This window comes from Hyaena hyaena, unplaced genomic scaffold (assembly GCF_003009895.1).
Source record: "Hyaena hyaena isolate Hyena2069 unplaced genomic scaffold, ASM300989v1 scaffold_23, whole genome shotgun sequence".
NCBI classification, from domain to species: Eukaryota; Metazoa; Chordata; class Mammalia; order Carnivora; family Hyaenidae; genus Hyaena; species Hyaena hyaena.
In genome coordinates this window covers 1,445,493-1,460,758 of record NW_024080655.1, presented here as the reverse complement: position 1 = coordinate 1,460,758, position 15,266 = coordinate 1,445,493, and the positions used below count along the sequence as shown (strand labels likewise).

Below are 15,266 nucleotides of genomic sequence, written 5' to 3'. Positions count from 1 at the left end.
TTTACGTGATCTTCCTGTTGGGAAAGACAGTCCACCTTTATGACCTATGTCCCCTTCGCCTAAAATCCGGGGAAAAAAAAGTGGAAAGTAGAGGTTGATTTTCAACACACGTTCCCCTACTCCATGATGTTTGTTATGTGGCCTTGGTTGGTCTCAGGATTTCAATATATGCTGTTTATGCTTTTCGACCTGTTGAGAAAGATCTTATGATTCTGGAAACCATATTTTTTTCCACAGGAAAACTAAGGACATGTGGTATAATGAATACATTTGTCCCAAAAAATCCAGGACAGGCAGTCACCATACTTTCAATGTCAGGGGATTAAGAATTTATAAACATCTGTATGCGAAGGATAGGTTTCTTTCCAGAAAGCATGATTTATGTTGTTTTTCTGGGATTGAGGAGGAAGGGGGGAGGCTGGCTGTCCCTGTCTGACTCAGGCTCAAGAGACTGCATTTTGTGTTTGCATCCCAAGTCCCCCTCCTTCATGGTTCAGCACGGTTCTGGTGCACAGAGCCATCCTTGGCTGCTGTGAATCACTGGGAATATCAATGGGTAGAAATGAACTTCGTGCATAGTCCCTGCCTGGGTCACCCCCTAGGGTGAGTTCAGTCTTGGCTGTCAGAAACTGCTCTTATGCCAGGAGTGCTAAGCTATATTTATTTTTACCAGGCCTCTCAGACTTTCTTGTTTGGAGTGAGAGATCCTGAAAAGCATGCCAGAATGGGCTGTTTGTCTCTCTTTTATTGTCCTTTGGGACATGCCCCTAGCAAAGTTGTAGAGGACTGCCAATTCCAGAGGGGTCTCAGAGGCATTAGTTTACTCAGAAACACCACCTTCTTCCTTCATCCTTCGAGGACAGACCAGGGAACTGAATTTCCTAAATCAGAATATGTCCCTGAAGTAGACCATCACTAATGGCCTTTTCAAAGGAAACACAGGGAGTGCTACAGAAACCAGATAGAAATGGGCACTATTTTGATCCAGTTGGGTTGGTAGAATTCTCTTATAACCTAGGCATCATTCAACAACCTGAATTTCTAGACATAATTCATCTGAAAGAGTAAAAGGCCTGAAAGTTTTACACTTGAAAACAGTTGTTCTCAATCAGGAGTGATTTTCTAGCCATGGAGCAATCTCAGGAGACAGTCTGGGGAGTGAGTGCCACGGGCAAATAATGGATAGACTCCAAGGATACTGCTAAACATCCTCCATTGATCAGGACATCCCTCCCCACAAAGAATTATATGACAAGAATTATCCAACCTCAAATTTTAATAGTGCTGATGTTGAAAGACCCTGCTTTAAAAGATTAAGAACACGAGTCTGCAAAGAATTGCTCCATCTTCTCTCCAGAATCACCTTCTTGTAAAGGCAGTGTGAATGGAGGGAAAGAGTTCTTAAAGTTGTAGAAGGAAAATCAAGAAAAAGCACATCTGAAGGAGCTGAAGGGGTCCTACACCTGCTTCTTCCGCCTAGGGAGGCTTATTTCCGGTATTTGTTCACTTAGTATTTATTAAGGTCATGTTATGTTCCAGGCAATATATAGGCAGCAGTAAACAGGTATTTTGGGTCCCTAGAACTTACAGCCTGATGGCTGGGGTTGGGAAGGGACACGAGTGTGCAGAGGCATGGAAAGAATGATTCCACAAATGAATTTAAAGCTGTAAGTGATAGGGTCATTCAAGGACAAGTGTTGAGTTCTAGGAAAGGAGAGTCTTGATTTAGATTTGGGGATGCAGGGAAGGCCTGCTAGAGGCACTGACACTTAAGCTGAGTAAGAGTCATCAGACTGAGAGTGGACGGGAAGAGCTTTGTAGGCAGAAGGAACAGCATTTGCAAAGGCCCTGAGCCAGGGAAGAGTCCAGAGTATTTATGGGAAAGTATCATGAACTTTTAGCAATGGGTACTTTTATCTAAGTCCCAGGGGCTACTACTGGAGAACGGGGGAAAAATGAAAGTATAAGGAAAGTGTCTGATTGGCATTTCTGTGCTTTCTTTAATCACAAACCTTCAGTGCCAGCATTTCTAGTGCCAACACTTTTCATGATCCAGCTAGGGGGCTGGGGGACAACAGCTAATTCAGTTCCCTGGCCTAATATGGGGCACACCCTGAAAAGTGAGACTTTCTAAGCACATTTTTTTTTTTATTTCCTGAAAGCTTGATATTCACGTATCTGGCATATATAAGTAGAGCCTTCGCAGCAAAGATTTCTGTATTGTTTATTTCAGTAGCAAAGATAAATTTAGAATGGTGGAGAAACAAATGGATCAATGAATAAACACTCATTTAATTAACAAACATAAATCAAGCATCTATGTAAATGGCCTCTCTGTTTTCACTTGCCCTTTATAATTCATTCTCTACATGTACAGCAACCAGAGTGACTTCTTTTTTTTATTTTTTATTTTATTTTATTTTTTCAGAGTGACTTCTTAAAAAACAAATCAGGTAATGTCATTACAGAAGGCTTAAAACCTTCCGATGGTTTCGTGCTCGCTTCGGCAGCACATATACTAAAACCTTCTGATGGTTTCCTATTGCACTTGGAATAATATCCATACTTCTCATGTGGCCTTCAAGGTCCTTCATGATCTGGCCTCTGCCTCCTACTTTGACTACTTCTCCCCTTATTCATTTTGCTTTAGTCACACTGGCTTTCCTTCAGCTCTAAAACATGCTATCATTTCTTCCAAGTTTTGCATGAGAGGCCTCCTCTACTTCGAGTATTGTTTCCCCAGGCCCTTCCTGCTCAGCTGCCTCAGAGAAATCTCATCTTTATCACCCTTGTTCTCCCTCACTGCCTTGTTCTCCCTCACTGCCTTTACCCTATTTTATTTAGGAGGTTAGATAAGGTTTCCTAAGGTGATGGCACTTAGCCTTTGTCTTATAGAATGTATAAGAGTTTACTAGGGAGAGGGGCGCCTGGGTGGCTTAGTCGGTTAAGCATCCGACTTTCGCTTGGGTCATGATCTCGCGGTTCGTGGGTTCGAGCCCCGCGTCGGGCTCTGTGCTGACTGCCAGCTCAGAGCCTGGAGCCTGTTTCAGTCTGTGACTCCCTCTCTCTCTGACCCTCCCCTGCTCACGCTGTCTCTCTCTCTCTCCTAGAAATAAATAAAAAACATTAAAAAAAAAAAAAGAGTTTACTAGGGAGAAAATGTGGGAGAGGTACATTCTAGGCAGAAGGAAGAGCTTATACCAAAGCAAGGGAGTGGGAAAGAGCCAGTATGCTTGGGAAGAGTGAGTAGGAAAGTATAGCTGGAGTTATTAAGTATTTAGGGAAGAGTAAATGGCAAGGTGGCTGGAAAAGTAGTTTGGGACCAGACTGTGAAGGGATATAGATTGTATGCATGTTTAGGAATTTGCTCCATCCTGGTAATGGTGAGTCAGCAACATTTATGTATGTATGTATGTTTTGTTTTGCTTATTTTTAAGAGAAAGAGAGTGTGTGCACATGTGCAAGTGGGAAAGGGGCAGAGAGAGAGAGGGGGACAGAGAATCCAAAGTGGGCTCTGCACTCACAGCAGAGAGCCTGATACAGGGGCTCAAACTCATGAAAACTGAACTGTGAGAGTCATGACCTGAGCTGAATTTGGACATTTAACTGACTGAGCCACCCAGGCACCCCAGAAACGCTTTTAAAGTATTGAAGTAACATGGCCAGATTTGAGTTTTAGTTAGAACAGTAAACTCTTGTAACAATCTAGGGATGGCTTGGGGGAAAAATAAATGCAGATTGTAGCTTTTTGTCCTAAGATTCTGAAGTTTGGGAACTTCTAATTCATATCTTGTTTATTTAATTATTCCTAGTATATTCTCTATTGTCCTCCTGAATGAATCCTCTTAGCTTGTCCACATGCAGCATCATCCATATGCCTTTTGTTCATTGTTGTTGTTTTTTCTGGGCATTTCTTAACATTTAGTGATCTCTCACACAAAATATTTAGGTATATGAAGGATATACCAATGCTCTGTTTAATTTTTTTAAATTTAATGTGTATTTATTTTTGAGAGACAGAGCACAAGAAGGGGATGGGCACAGAGACAGAGAGGGAGACACAGAATCCAAAGCAGACTCCAGGCTCTGTCAGCACAGAGACTGACACGGGGCTCGAACTCACGAACTGTGAGATCATGATCTGAGCCAAAGTCGGATGCTTAATAGACTGAGCCACTCATGTACCCCTGTTTGATTTTTTTAAAGTTTACTTATTTCTTTAGAGAGAAATAGAGCTGTCGGGGGAGGGTCAGAGAGGAAGGGAGGAAGAGAGAATCCTAAACAGGCATTGTACTGTTAGCATGGAGCCTGACACAGGGCTCGAACTCACAAACTGAGATCATGACCTTAGCTGAAATCAAGAGTCAGTCACTTAAATGACTGACCTACCCATGTGCCCGTTTGATTTTTTTAAATTTTACTTATTTCTTTTGAGAGAAAGAGAGCTGTTGGGGGAGGGTCAGAGAGAAAGGGAGGAAGAGAGAATCCTAAACAGGCATTGTACTGTTCGCATGGAGCCTGACGTGGGGCTCGAACTCACAAACTGTGAGATCATGACCTTAGCTGAAATCAGGAGTCAGTCACTTAAATGACTGACCTACCCAAGTGCCCCTGTTTGATTTTTAAAAAGTTTATTTATTTAAGTAATCTCTGTGCCCAACATGCGGTTCAAACTCACGACCCTGAGATCACTGCATTCTTCTAACTGCGCCAGCCAGGTGCCTCTCTAATTGATTTTTAATGCCCTTCTCAATGATGCCTTGCATTTTGCTGGCCTTTTTGTTTAATGAATTTGTTTCATGAATTGGTTCCTATGAGGAAACCATAAATCCTATGGATTGGATAGCTTTCATTTTCTAGGCTTTTAATCTAGAGGGGAAAAATCTGTTTAACACGTATTTGTTCTGTCAGGCAGTATGCATATTCTAGAAATTTAAAAATGAATGAAACTGTCTCCTGCCTTCAAGGAACTCACAATCTAGTAGGAGAGTTCAAAGAATGTTTTTAATGACATAAATGCTTATCAAGGTGCATACTTGAGGACAGAGGAAGGCACAGCTAATTTTTGTAGGCTACCAAGAAAGACCAGAAAATCTCCTTCCCTTTCAATCTTTATGAAAATATAATTCCTAACTCTTTTTGCACATTTGAAAATATAATATAACAAGAAGGTACAAGTCTGTAATCACCTTTGAGCTCCAATTCGATTTAAGCCATGTCCTCTTAACCACTTGCTTATAATGCATTAGTTATTTTTAACTAAGAGTTTGTGAATGTTTCCTTTTCTTTTCTCTGCAAATTCTCCCAAATCTCTGGGTTGTTGACCTGTAGCAGGTCAAAATGACTTGTCTGTAATAGCATTTTTAAATTTGAACATGTTAATCCCATACAGTGGCATCATACTAGTTTCTGCTTTGCTTTTACTGAAGATAAGTCTTTTAAGAAGAGCTAGGAGCTCAGCATGAATTTCATGACCTGCATTTCTTAGTAGCTACTTTGCCTTTAGCATCTTTTCTGCTTGATGAGTCGATAAAAGCTTGTCCTAGTTTCTTGAACCTATTTTGTAGCAATAATTCAGCCTGCATTTTTTTCTTTCCTTATTGTTTCCTTGAAGTTTAAAACTATTTAGTGCATTCATGTTTGCTTTCCTGTAGTTCTGAATTCCAGGGAGAAATTTCTTCCCTGTCTCTTCATAGGTCCTCTACAGAGCCAGAAATGTCTATTAATTTTCTCCTTACAATTAGGAATTATAATCTGATAAACTGATGTCTCCACATATCATCTCTTGAAGGTGTTTTTCTGATGCTTTGATCCTGATGTTTCTGTTCCGTAATTATGCTGTAGGAATGACTTTAACATCTCATACCTTCCCTATGCTTTGATCAATTTCATATCACTTGCTTACATTCAGGATTGTGGAGTTGTCTTCTGAGTTGGTTGTTTACTGGGATGATTATTTGTTTAGGTTAACATTTTCATAAATATGATAATTTAAGAATCTGAGAACCCATCCAAATTGAAAGCTGACATTTTTTTCTTTCCTTAACATTCAATAAGGTCACAGAATTACATCTGTCTTTAACAATTCTTGTGTATTTCCACTTTTCTTAAGACCCATGTTGTGTATATTTCACTAAAAAATTTCCTCTGCTACTGAAGTGTGGCCAAAATCTGTTATCATGTACTTTATGGTAGAAGAGAAATCTAAAAGTAGCGGTTCCTTCTTAGGAAAACAGATACTATCTGGAAGGTCATCACTTCTCCTTGAAAAATATTTTGAAGATTTTCAAGTCATTTATTGTTTGTTTTCAAGTTATAATACATGCCTATTATAGAAAATTTTGAGAATATATAAAAGTATAAAGAAGAAAAATACAAACAGTCAATAATTCCAACACCAGTAAGGCTACCTGTTATTTCTGTGCAACCTCAAATTTTCTTGAAGCCTTAGTTTAGCAACCTCCCACCCTTTTCTTCCTCAATAGACTGTTCAAGACATTAAGAGTGGAAGACTGACTTTAAATATAAGGGTCCTTAGGATTTTTATGGAAGGGATAGAGCTGTAGGAAAAAGCTACTAATTGCTCCAGAGATGACATCTTGTTCTTATTTAGCTTTCTTTGAGTCATTAACAGTCGGGCGCCACTGGTGCTGAAACTTATCATTATTATAACCGCAAATGGGTTAATGCCCAAACAAAGCTATATTCTTGGGGCTGGTTCCCAGCTCCACCACACAGAGCCCAACAGCAGCACCCTCCAAGTCCAGGATAACGCTCCACAAATAAGAGGATGTCAAATGTTCAGCCTGGACTTGAAATTCTCTTCTTTTATCTGGGAGCTTCCAGTTACTGGCAGGGCAGAGCAAAAGGAAAAATAAATAAATAAAAAACCAAGCCAACAAACCCTAAAAAAAGAGGCTGTGTGGTTTAGCGGTCAGACCACTAGCCTGGAGGCTGTGATAGCGGCGATCCGGTTCTGGCTCTCCCACTGATTGGCTGGATGATGCTAGGTAAGTCATTTTCCTGCCGTGTTCCTCAGTTTCCCTGCTTAAAAAAAGGGGGAAGGACCTTAGGAAGTTTTTATGAGGACAAATAGCTTTGGGTTGATTGGAAATAAAATTGTAAAGCTTAATAATTACTATCCTATTACTTTATTAATAGTATAGTAATAAGTCACAGGTGTGATAGTTATGAAACTTCTATACCCTCAAGCTGCACTGGGGGGGAGGGGCAAGAGGCAAGCATTGAGGAAGAAAGCAAAGAATTTTATCAACTTTTCAGGACTTGACATTCAATACCAAATTAGTAAATTCATTACCTCGAGATCATAAATGCAGGTCCTAGTTTGGCTCTGATCCTTACCACATCCAAACTCAGAGTGACTCACAGGAGCCTAGAAATAAGACACATATACAATTTTAAGGGAAAGGGAGAATTAGGAGGTTTGAAGCTCCTGCGGGAGAAGGCTAAGAATAGACCGCTGACACAAAGAGAGGAAGGTCCTCTTTCCCTCTCCTCCCAGTGAAGGTGGTCCACTGGCTTCATGGATATTTCTCCCATAGCATGATTTTTCTTTCTTTCTTTCCTACCTTCCTTCCATATCTTTTTCTTCCTTCTTTCCTTTGTCTCTTTCTCATTCTTTCTTTTTCACAAAAATGTCACATTGTGGGAACTAACTGAAAAGGTGAGGATAGAGTGGCTTTTTCTACCAGGTTTCAACTGTGACAGGAACCATAGACCACTAACCTGTTGTTGGGAGTACAGAGAAGCAGAAAGAAATACCTGGATATCTGGGAAGCCCAAACCAATGAATGCTTTCCCTTCTTAAAAAAGAAGTGAGCAATTATGCATATAAAGAAAAAAAAATCCAGTAGTGTCCTAGTTTGTGCACCCCATCCTCTCAAGAAGTGAAGTGTCTTGGTAGGAAAAAAGAAAGACATTTGGGAAGGGTATCAAATAATAAGGGATAGGAGTAGAAATTGGGAGTAAAGATAAATAGGAATTTGAGAGGAAATATTAATGAACCAGAGGATTTAATAAGCACCTTCTGCGTGCCCAGCCTGGACATAGGCAGAAAAGACACATTCCTCACCTCAAGGAGTAGCTAAAATATACACCTGTGAAAGCACTTGGTAGCAATTTAAGACAGTAAATAACAAAGAGATAAACATGGACCATGGGACATGAAGTGTTTATGGGAATTTAAGGGTGGGAGCTATTACTGCGAGTTCGGATAACAGCTGTATAAAGCAGAAAGAGTAGTTATGAAATTCAGAAATTGCGGATGCGGACGGCTGGCAATAATTTTTCGACACCGGAAAATGTGATAGAATCAAGAGAACTCCCACATCAAATTCCTCTAAAACCAACTCGTCAAGAATGGGAGTCCTAAGAAAACTCCACCGCCACGAAGCGACTGCCCCCGGAACCGGTGTGGCCCGCTTGGGGTTGCGATACGGAGACTGTTGGCGTGACACCCCCTCCACCTCCCGCCTCCTCCCGACGCGTGGTTGCCATGGCAACGGAGAGAGCCGGCGACCTGGGTTCCGGAAGCCGGAGAGCTAGAGCTTTGGAAGCTACCGTGGTCAAAGGATGCTGAGTCCGGAGCGCCTAGCCCTACCGGACTACGAGTATCTGGGTAGGAGCTTCCTTCAGCTTCTCAGAAGGAAGGAAGTGTAGACAATTAGGCCAGGGTCTGGGGAGGAGGAGGGGCGGGGCCTGAGTGGGGCCCGGAGCCGGGTGGAGTAGGGAGGGGCCGGGAGGGGGCGCGTTCCAGGGCCTGGGCGTGCGGGGGAAACCGCATCTAGGGGTCAACGAACGTCTGAAGTGTACGGGCTCAGACAATGTGGATGGTGTTCAAAGGCGGACAGGTTGGAGTTGAGAATTTGGGGGCCCTTTTGGGATATTATAGATAATGCTGGTGGTGCGGTAACCTTGGAACCTGAAGTGCCAAATCAGTCATTCTGGGAACAATCCTTCTCGCGTTACAGCGGCCAGTGACATGTTTGAGCATTTCTTATACGTTAGGCACTGTGCTAAGCATTTCACATGCATTTTAACGTAATCTTCACAACAGCCCTGGGAGGAAATACGGCGTTTTTCTTCCATTTTGCAGACGGAGAAACTGAGGCTGAAGAGGTAGCTTGGATAAATAAGGCCACACAGTTAGGAAATGGCAGGGCTGGAATCAGAGCCTCCTTTGCCCGCTACGGAGCTTGAGCTCTTGACCACTAAGGCAGTAGCTGTAGTACTTTGTCGAGCACCTTCGATGTGTAAGGCCTTTGCTGGGTGAAAAGAGGATGTATGTTTGTATGTATGTGAGTGCGTATATGCATGTATATATGCACACACACTTAAAAAATGATAGGCTTTATTTCTTAGAGCAATTCTAAGTTTACATAATATTAAGCAGATATCATAGAGTGGTTCCCGTAGACTCTTTCTCCCTTACTCAGTTTCCCTTATTATTAATATCTGACGTTAGTGTAGTACATCTGTTATAATTGATGAACCTAACCAAAGTCCATGCTTTACAGTAGGGCTCATTCTTTGTGTTGTATAGTTCCGTGGGTTTTGACTAATGTATGTCACGTATCTGCTGTTAGAGTATTGTGCAGAGTAGTTTCACTGCCCTAAACATCCTCTGTGCTCTACCTAGTCATCCTTCCTCCTGGTACCCCCCCCCCCCAACCCTTGGCATCCACTGATCTTATTTTACTGTCTCTGAAGCTTTATAGAATGTCACGTACTTGGAGTTCTACAGTATGTAACCTTTTAGATTGGCTTCTTTCATTTCGCAGTATGCGTTTCAGGCCCTCCATGTGTTTTCTTGACTCGAGAGCTCATTTCTTTTTATCACTGAATAATATTCAATCATAGAGATGTACTATACAATTTTTTAATTAAAAGCGTTCTAGTATAAAATTCTAAATTGGTAATAACGGAAATTGGGTTAAAAATACAAAGAAGTTTATAGTGAAGTCTCTTCCCACCTCCCTTCCCCCAACTGACAATTTTCCTCCCCCCCCCCCCCCCCCCCCCCCCCCCCCCCCCCCCCCCCCGCACCATAGCAGTAACCATATTACTGGCTTCCTATGCATCTTTCCAGATTAGTTTATTATGTACATAAGGGGGAATATAGTGCATGCTTTTTTTCATTTAATGGATCTTAGAGTAAGATGTCAATCTTAGCTTCCTTCTTTTTAAAAAATTAAAAAAAAAATTTTTAATTTATTTTTGAGAGACAGAGAGACAGAATACGAGCAGGGGAGGAGCAGAGAGAGAGGGAGACACAGAATCCAAAGTAGGCTCCAGGCTCTGAGCTGTCAACATAGAGCCCGATGTGAGGCTCTAACTCATGAACTGTGAGATGACCTGAGCCAAAGTCTGGTGCTTAACCGACTGAGCCACTCACGGGTCCCAAATGCTTCCTTCTTTAAAAAAATTTTTTTTGGGGGTGCCTGAGTGGCTCAGTTGGTTAAGCATTTGACTTCACTTAGGCCATGATCTCGGTCTGTGAGTTTGAGCCCTGTGTCAGCCTCTGTGCTGACAGCTCAGAGCCTGGAGTCTGCTTTGGATTTTGTCTGTCTCTCCCCCACTCTCACTTTGTCTCTCAGAAATGAATAAATGTTAATTTTTAAATTTTAATTAAAAAAATTTTAGCTACATAGTATTTAGATAATTTAACCAATTCTCTATTGGTAGACAAGTTATTTTTAGCCTTTTGCTATCACTAAAAATACCCCACTGAATAACCTGCAATTTTGTTCCTTGACTAGTATATCTGCAAAGATAAATTCCATAAAGTAGAATTGGTGGATCAGGAGTATATACACTTTATTTTATTATTTATTTAGTTTTTTGGGGGGGTATATGCATTTTAAATATTGATAGATATTACCAAATTGCCCTTCATAGAGGCTGTACCATTTTACATTGCTGCCAGCAATATAAGAATGCGTGTTTTGCCATGGTCTTTCCAACAAAATATATCAGATTTTTTAATGTTTTCAACCTGTTAAGTGGCAAATAATCTCAGGATAGATTTAGTGTGCATTTATTTTATGCAATCGAGCATCTTTTTACCAAGTTTAAATTTGGTTTTTGAAAAGTATGCATGTATTATATATAGAGAGAAGTGTATGTATATGTGTATGTATATGTATATATATATGGAGAGAGAGAGAAAAAGGGTAATTGACCACATCCATTAATTAGTCAAATGGCCATAGTTTTATCACAGATGATTTTGTATCAAATGAATAATAATATCAATGTTTAGCAATGCCTAGACTTTTGCAAAGGATTTTATGTATTTTATCTTATTTATCCAGTATTCAATGGATCTATAAAATATTTGAAAAGCCTAGTCTATTGTTCAGTCCCTTGAGTGTTTGCTGTTTAAATAATATACCTCACATATTTAATATACTAGTGCTTTAGTGAATAGAAGTTGGTGATCCCTCCATAGTGACTTTTTCAGGGAGACTAATTCAGTGGCAGTGCTGACAATGAATCTGCAAACAGAATTAAAGTCTTAAGTTGATTAAAAAAGCTTCACTCTTCGTCTATCCACCTAATGTTTGAACCTGGGGCAAGTGCTCCTTCAGGCCCTGTTGCATATTCAAGTGTCTTAACTCCTTGTCCCATTCAACATCTAGACATTCATATTGCCCTAAACAGAGTCATACTACTTACTGGCTTCCTCATGGTTCATCAAACCATACAACTCTGCTGAGATGCATTGGTTTTCGGTGAGAACAACCTCTATCCGTTATCATTTGGTCTCTTTTACATATAGGCTGTTTTGAAGTATTCACCCTCAATTTAATGGCCACTGAAAACCACTTTTTTTTTTTTTTAAGGTTGATTTATTTTGAGAGAGAGAGAGGAGGAGATCACACATGCAAGTGTGTGAGCAGGGGAGGGAAAGAGAGAGAGAATCCCAAGTAGGCTGTGCACTGTCAGCAAATAGAGCCTGAAGCAGGGCTCTATCTCATGAAATCTTATGGTTTGTGATGACCTGAGCTGAAATCAAGAGTCAGACACTTAACCGACTGAGCCACTGAGGTGCCCTGAAAACCACTCTTTATAGATTAGTAAAATATTTCCTAGTTTGAAAAATTTAAACCAGAGTTTTGTCTTTTTGTTTTCTTTCTTTTATAAAGACACGTGCATAGGCCTAGAGAAGAAAATACATATAGAGAAAAGAAAATTGCAGGGACAGGAATACTCTAGCTATTCAGTGGAACAGAAAAGCCAAAGCTGAGCACTGCTTGGTACATGTGTCCGGAGATCTCTTTGAATATTATGATAGAAATTACAGTGATGTCTATTCAATGAATATCTACAGATTTGCCTTTCTGTCTGCTATCCAGGCCTTATATTTGCCTTTTTGACTATTAGTGAAGAAAACAATCTTTCATCATTTGGGTAAACTGATCCATTCCCTGCTGACTTTGTGAATTAGGAACCTGTAATCATGGCCTGGAATGGCTTAGGATCTTAAGATCATCATTACAGAATCAGCTCAATGATGTTCATGCCTGCAGTCATCAGAATGTAATGACAGAAGTTGTGTTAATGCCGAGGGCTGAATAGAGGAGAGTCTGGTAAGGAGATGAAATAAGGATAGAACCCTTGAAAGATTTCCAGCCTTATGAAATCTACTTATTGGAAGCTTCTGCCAGAGGCTGAGGTGTGTCTGTGTATCTGGTTGGGTGTGGAGAGCTCTCTAGAGCCGAAGGGCAGCCTGTTCTGGTCCCAGGTTTGCAAAACACACCACCTACGTGCTGACCTGAGTATAAGCATGAGGGTGTGAGGTTTATTTTTTACTTCACCTAATTTGGTGAGGTGCCTGCTTTCACACATGCTCCAAGTTACCTCTTCTGTTTCCATGGAAACTGCTTATTCTCACTAAGTTTGGTATTAGGTTGGCATAATAGATAATGCTAGGGAATCAGAGATGGTCTTTCTCTTTGGGAGGCTATACTTTTAGAGGACTCACAGTAAGTTGGATAGTTTTTTTAAGCTATAGTCTTTAAGCACTTTGTATATACTTAGCGCTGTGCCTTATCTCACTTAATCTTTACAACCACTATACAAAGTGGGTATTGTTCGTCCCATTTGGTAGTTTTGGTTTTTTTTTTTTTTAAATTAAAAACATGTTTGTTTATTTTTGAGAGAAAGCACAAGCAGGGGAAGGGGCAGAGAGAGAGAGAGACAGAGGATCTGAAGCAGGCTCCGTGCTGACAGCAGAGAGCCCGATGTGGAGCTCAAACTCAAACCGTGAGATCATGAGCCACCCAGGCACCCCTATTTGGTAGTTCTTAATATCACCTCATTTTACAAGTGAGGAAACTGAAGCTTAGAAAGACTAACTCATTTGTACAAAGTCTCATAGGTGATGATGCATAACAAAGTCAGGATTCAAACCCAGAGCTGTCAATTCTGTAGCCTGTTTTTCCCTCTCCACCAACCAGATATAAATGAACAAACCAAAACACTTACTTGCCTGCAAAGGGCAGTGATCCTTGCTTCCTTGGTAAGAATGGAGGAGCTCTTAAATAGTTTATTAGTTGCAAATAAGTTTCCTAAGAACAAGAATTGTATTTTACTCATTATTGTATACCTGCCTTTTACAATGTAGACACTTAATACAAACATGTTAAATCAAATGTGAATAATCTTATTTTAGGGTAGCCCAAATGTGAACAGTTAGCAGCAACAATTAAGAATTAAACACTAAAAATAGAGAGAATTAAGCATTTATTATGTACCAGGTAACATTTTAAGTGCTTTACATATATTAATGCACATGAAGGTAATTTTAATTGTTATTTCCATTTGACAGATGAGGAAACTGTAGCATAAAAGTATTGGAGAGCTAGTTAGTAAGTCAAGGAGCAGGATTCAAACCCGGAAGTCTGACTCCACAGAGTCCATATTGTTATACTCTATGCTATAAATATCTTGAGCAACTCCCAGATTGTGGCTCCAACTATTGCACAAAGAGACCTATGCATGGATCCTGGAGTTAAGTTCAGGTGATTCCAAGGGCTTAATTTAACATTTCTGCCAGGAGGGGGCATCCTAGGAATCGGGATGGATCTGGAAATAGTAAAATTCCTGTTCTCTCTTGCCACAAGACTCATCTCACAGAGGCGATGAATGAAGAATGTAACCTCTAAAAATAAACTATTCAAAAGAATCTTATTGAGGGTGATCTATGTACTTTGGGTAGCTGTGTGACTTTGAAGAAGTTACTTAACCTCTCTGTGCCTTGGTTTCCTTATCTGGAAGATGTAGATAATAGTAGTACTTACTTCATCCATACATGTAAACTTTTAGAGCACTGCTTAGCTGCTACATTGTGACAAGAGAGTGTACAAAGATGAGTAAGATATCTTATCTTTTAGAGCACCTGGGAAGGTGCTCAATGAATATTAACTACTATTAAAACTATACTTTTTATAAAAGTATATAATGCATCTGTGGCAGCCATAAACATGTGACTCTCAGATATCCTGCTGTGGGGAGGGGAGGGTAATTAACTTTCAACTCTAGCTCTGAATCTAACACCTCTTCACACGGAGATCACACTTCCCACAAGCTCCTTCCAGCCAGTGGCTGGGTGGGACAGACTCACTGCTATGAGATATGTGACTGATTCTTTTGATCGTGACTTTGGCTGGAGGACTTCCATTGCACTGCAGTCTAAATTCTCTCTCTCTCTCTCTCTCTCTCTCTCTCTCTCTCACACACACACACACACACACACACACACACACACTTTAAAGGGTCAACACTTCATTGTGGTCTGTCAGCAATCCCAGCCTCCTGTGGCTCCCTCCACGTTTGCCCTGTGGATATTATCTCTTGCATGTCTGATCCTGTTTTGTGTCTCCTCCTCAGAGTACCTGGACTAAGACAACATCCAACAGTCACTGGTATAGTCCCTTCCAGCCTCAAGGTGAATATAGTTTCTTCAAGCCAGTAGAGATTCCTCTGTGTTACTGATCTTATTACTATTTTTTGTATTTGCTGATATTGTAGCACATGCTACACTTGCCTTACTGTCAGACACTTTTAATTAATTAATTTTTTTGCTTTTGGATGAATCCTAATAAGAAAACTTCTTTTTATTTGAATATCATTAATGAACCTTCCAAACCCAACCATATGCTAGGAAACATTGCTATTTACAATAAGCTAGCAGAAACATGCTTAAGGCTTTAAAGTGCTTGGGTTGTTACAGAAAGGAAATG

General features: G+C 40.5%; 1 protein-coding gene and 1 long non-coding RNA gene across 3 annotated transcripts in view; one reads left to right on the top strand and one right to left on the bottom strand.

Moving 5' to 3' along the window:
- Window positions 1-6,683: 6,683 nt before the first annotated feature.
- LOC120228496 lies at window positions 6,684-7,387 on the bottom strand. The gene is made up of 2 exons (XR_005527513.1): window positions 7,319-7,387; window positions 6,684-7,044 (listed from the first exon to the last, which is right to left on the bottom strand). It is a non-coding gene; the product is annotated as an uncharacterized LOC120228496 (long non-coding RNA).
- A 1,139-nt stretch (window positions 7,388-8,526) lies between these two features.
- Window positions 8,527-15,266, top strand: part of CUNH11orf49 (chromosome unknown C11orf49 homolog) — a 200,200-nt gene continuing 193,460 nt past the window's right edge. For both annotated transcript variants that reach the window (XM_039226757.1, XM_039226756.1), the window contains exon 1: window positions 8,527-8,638. In XM_039226757.1, coding sequence (XP_039082688.1) covers window positions 8,593-8,638 — 46 coding nt within the window. In that variant the 5' untranslated portion in view covers window positions 8,527-8,592. The remainder of the gene's footprint in view (window positions 8,639-15,266) is intronic.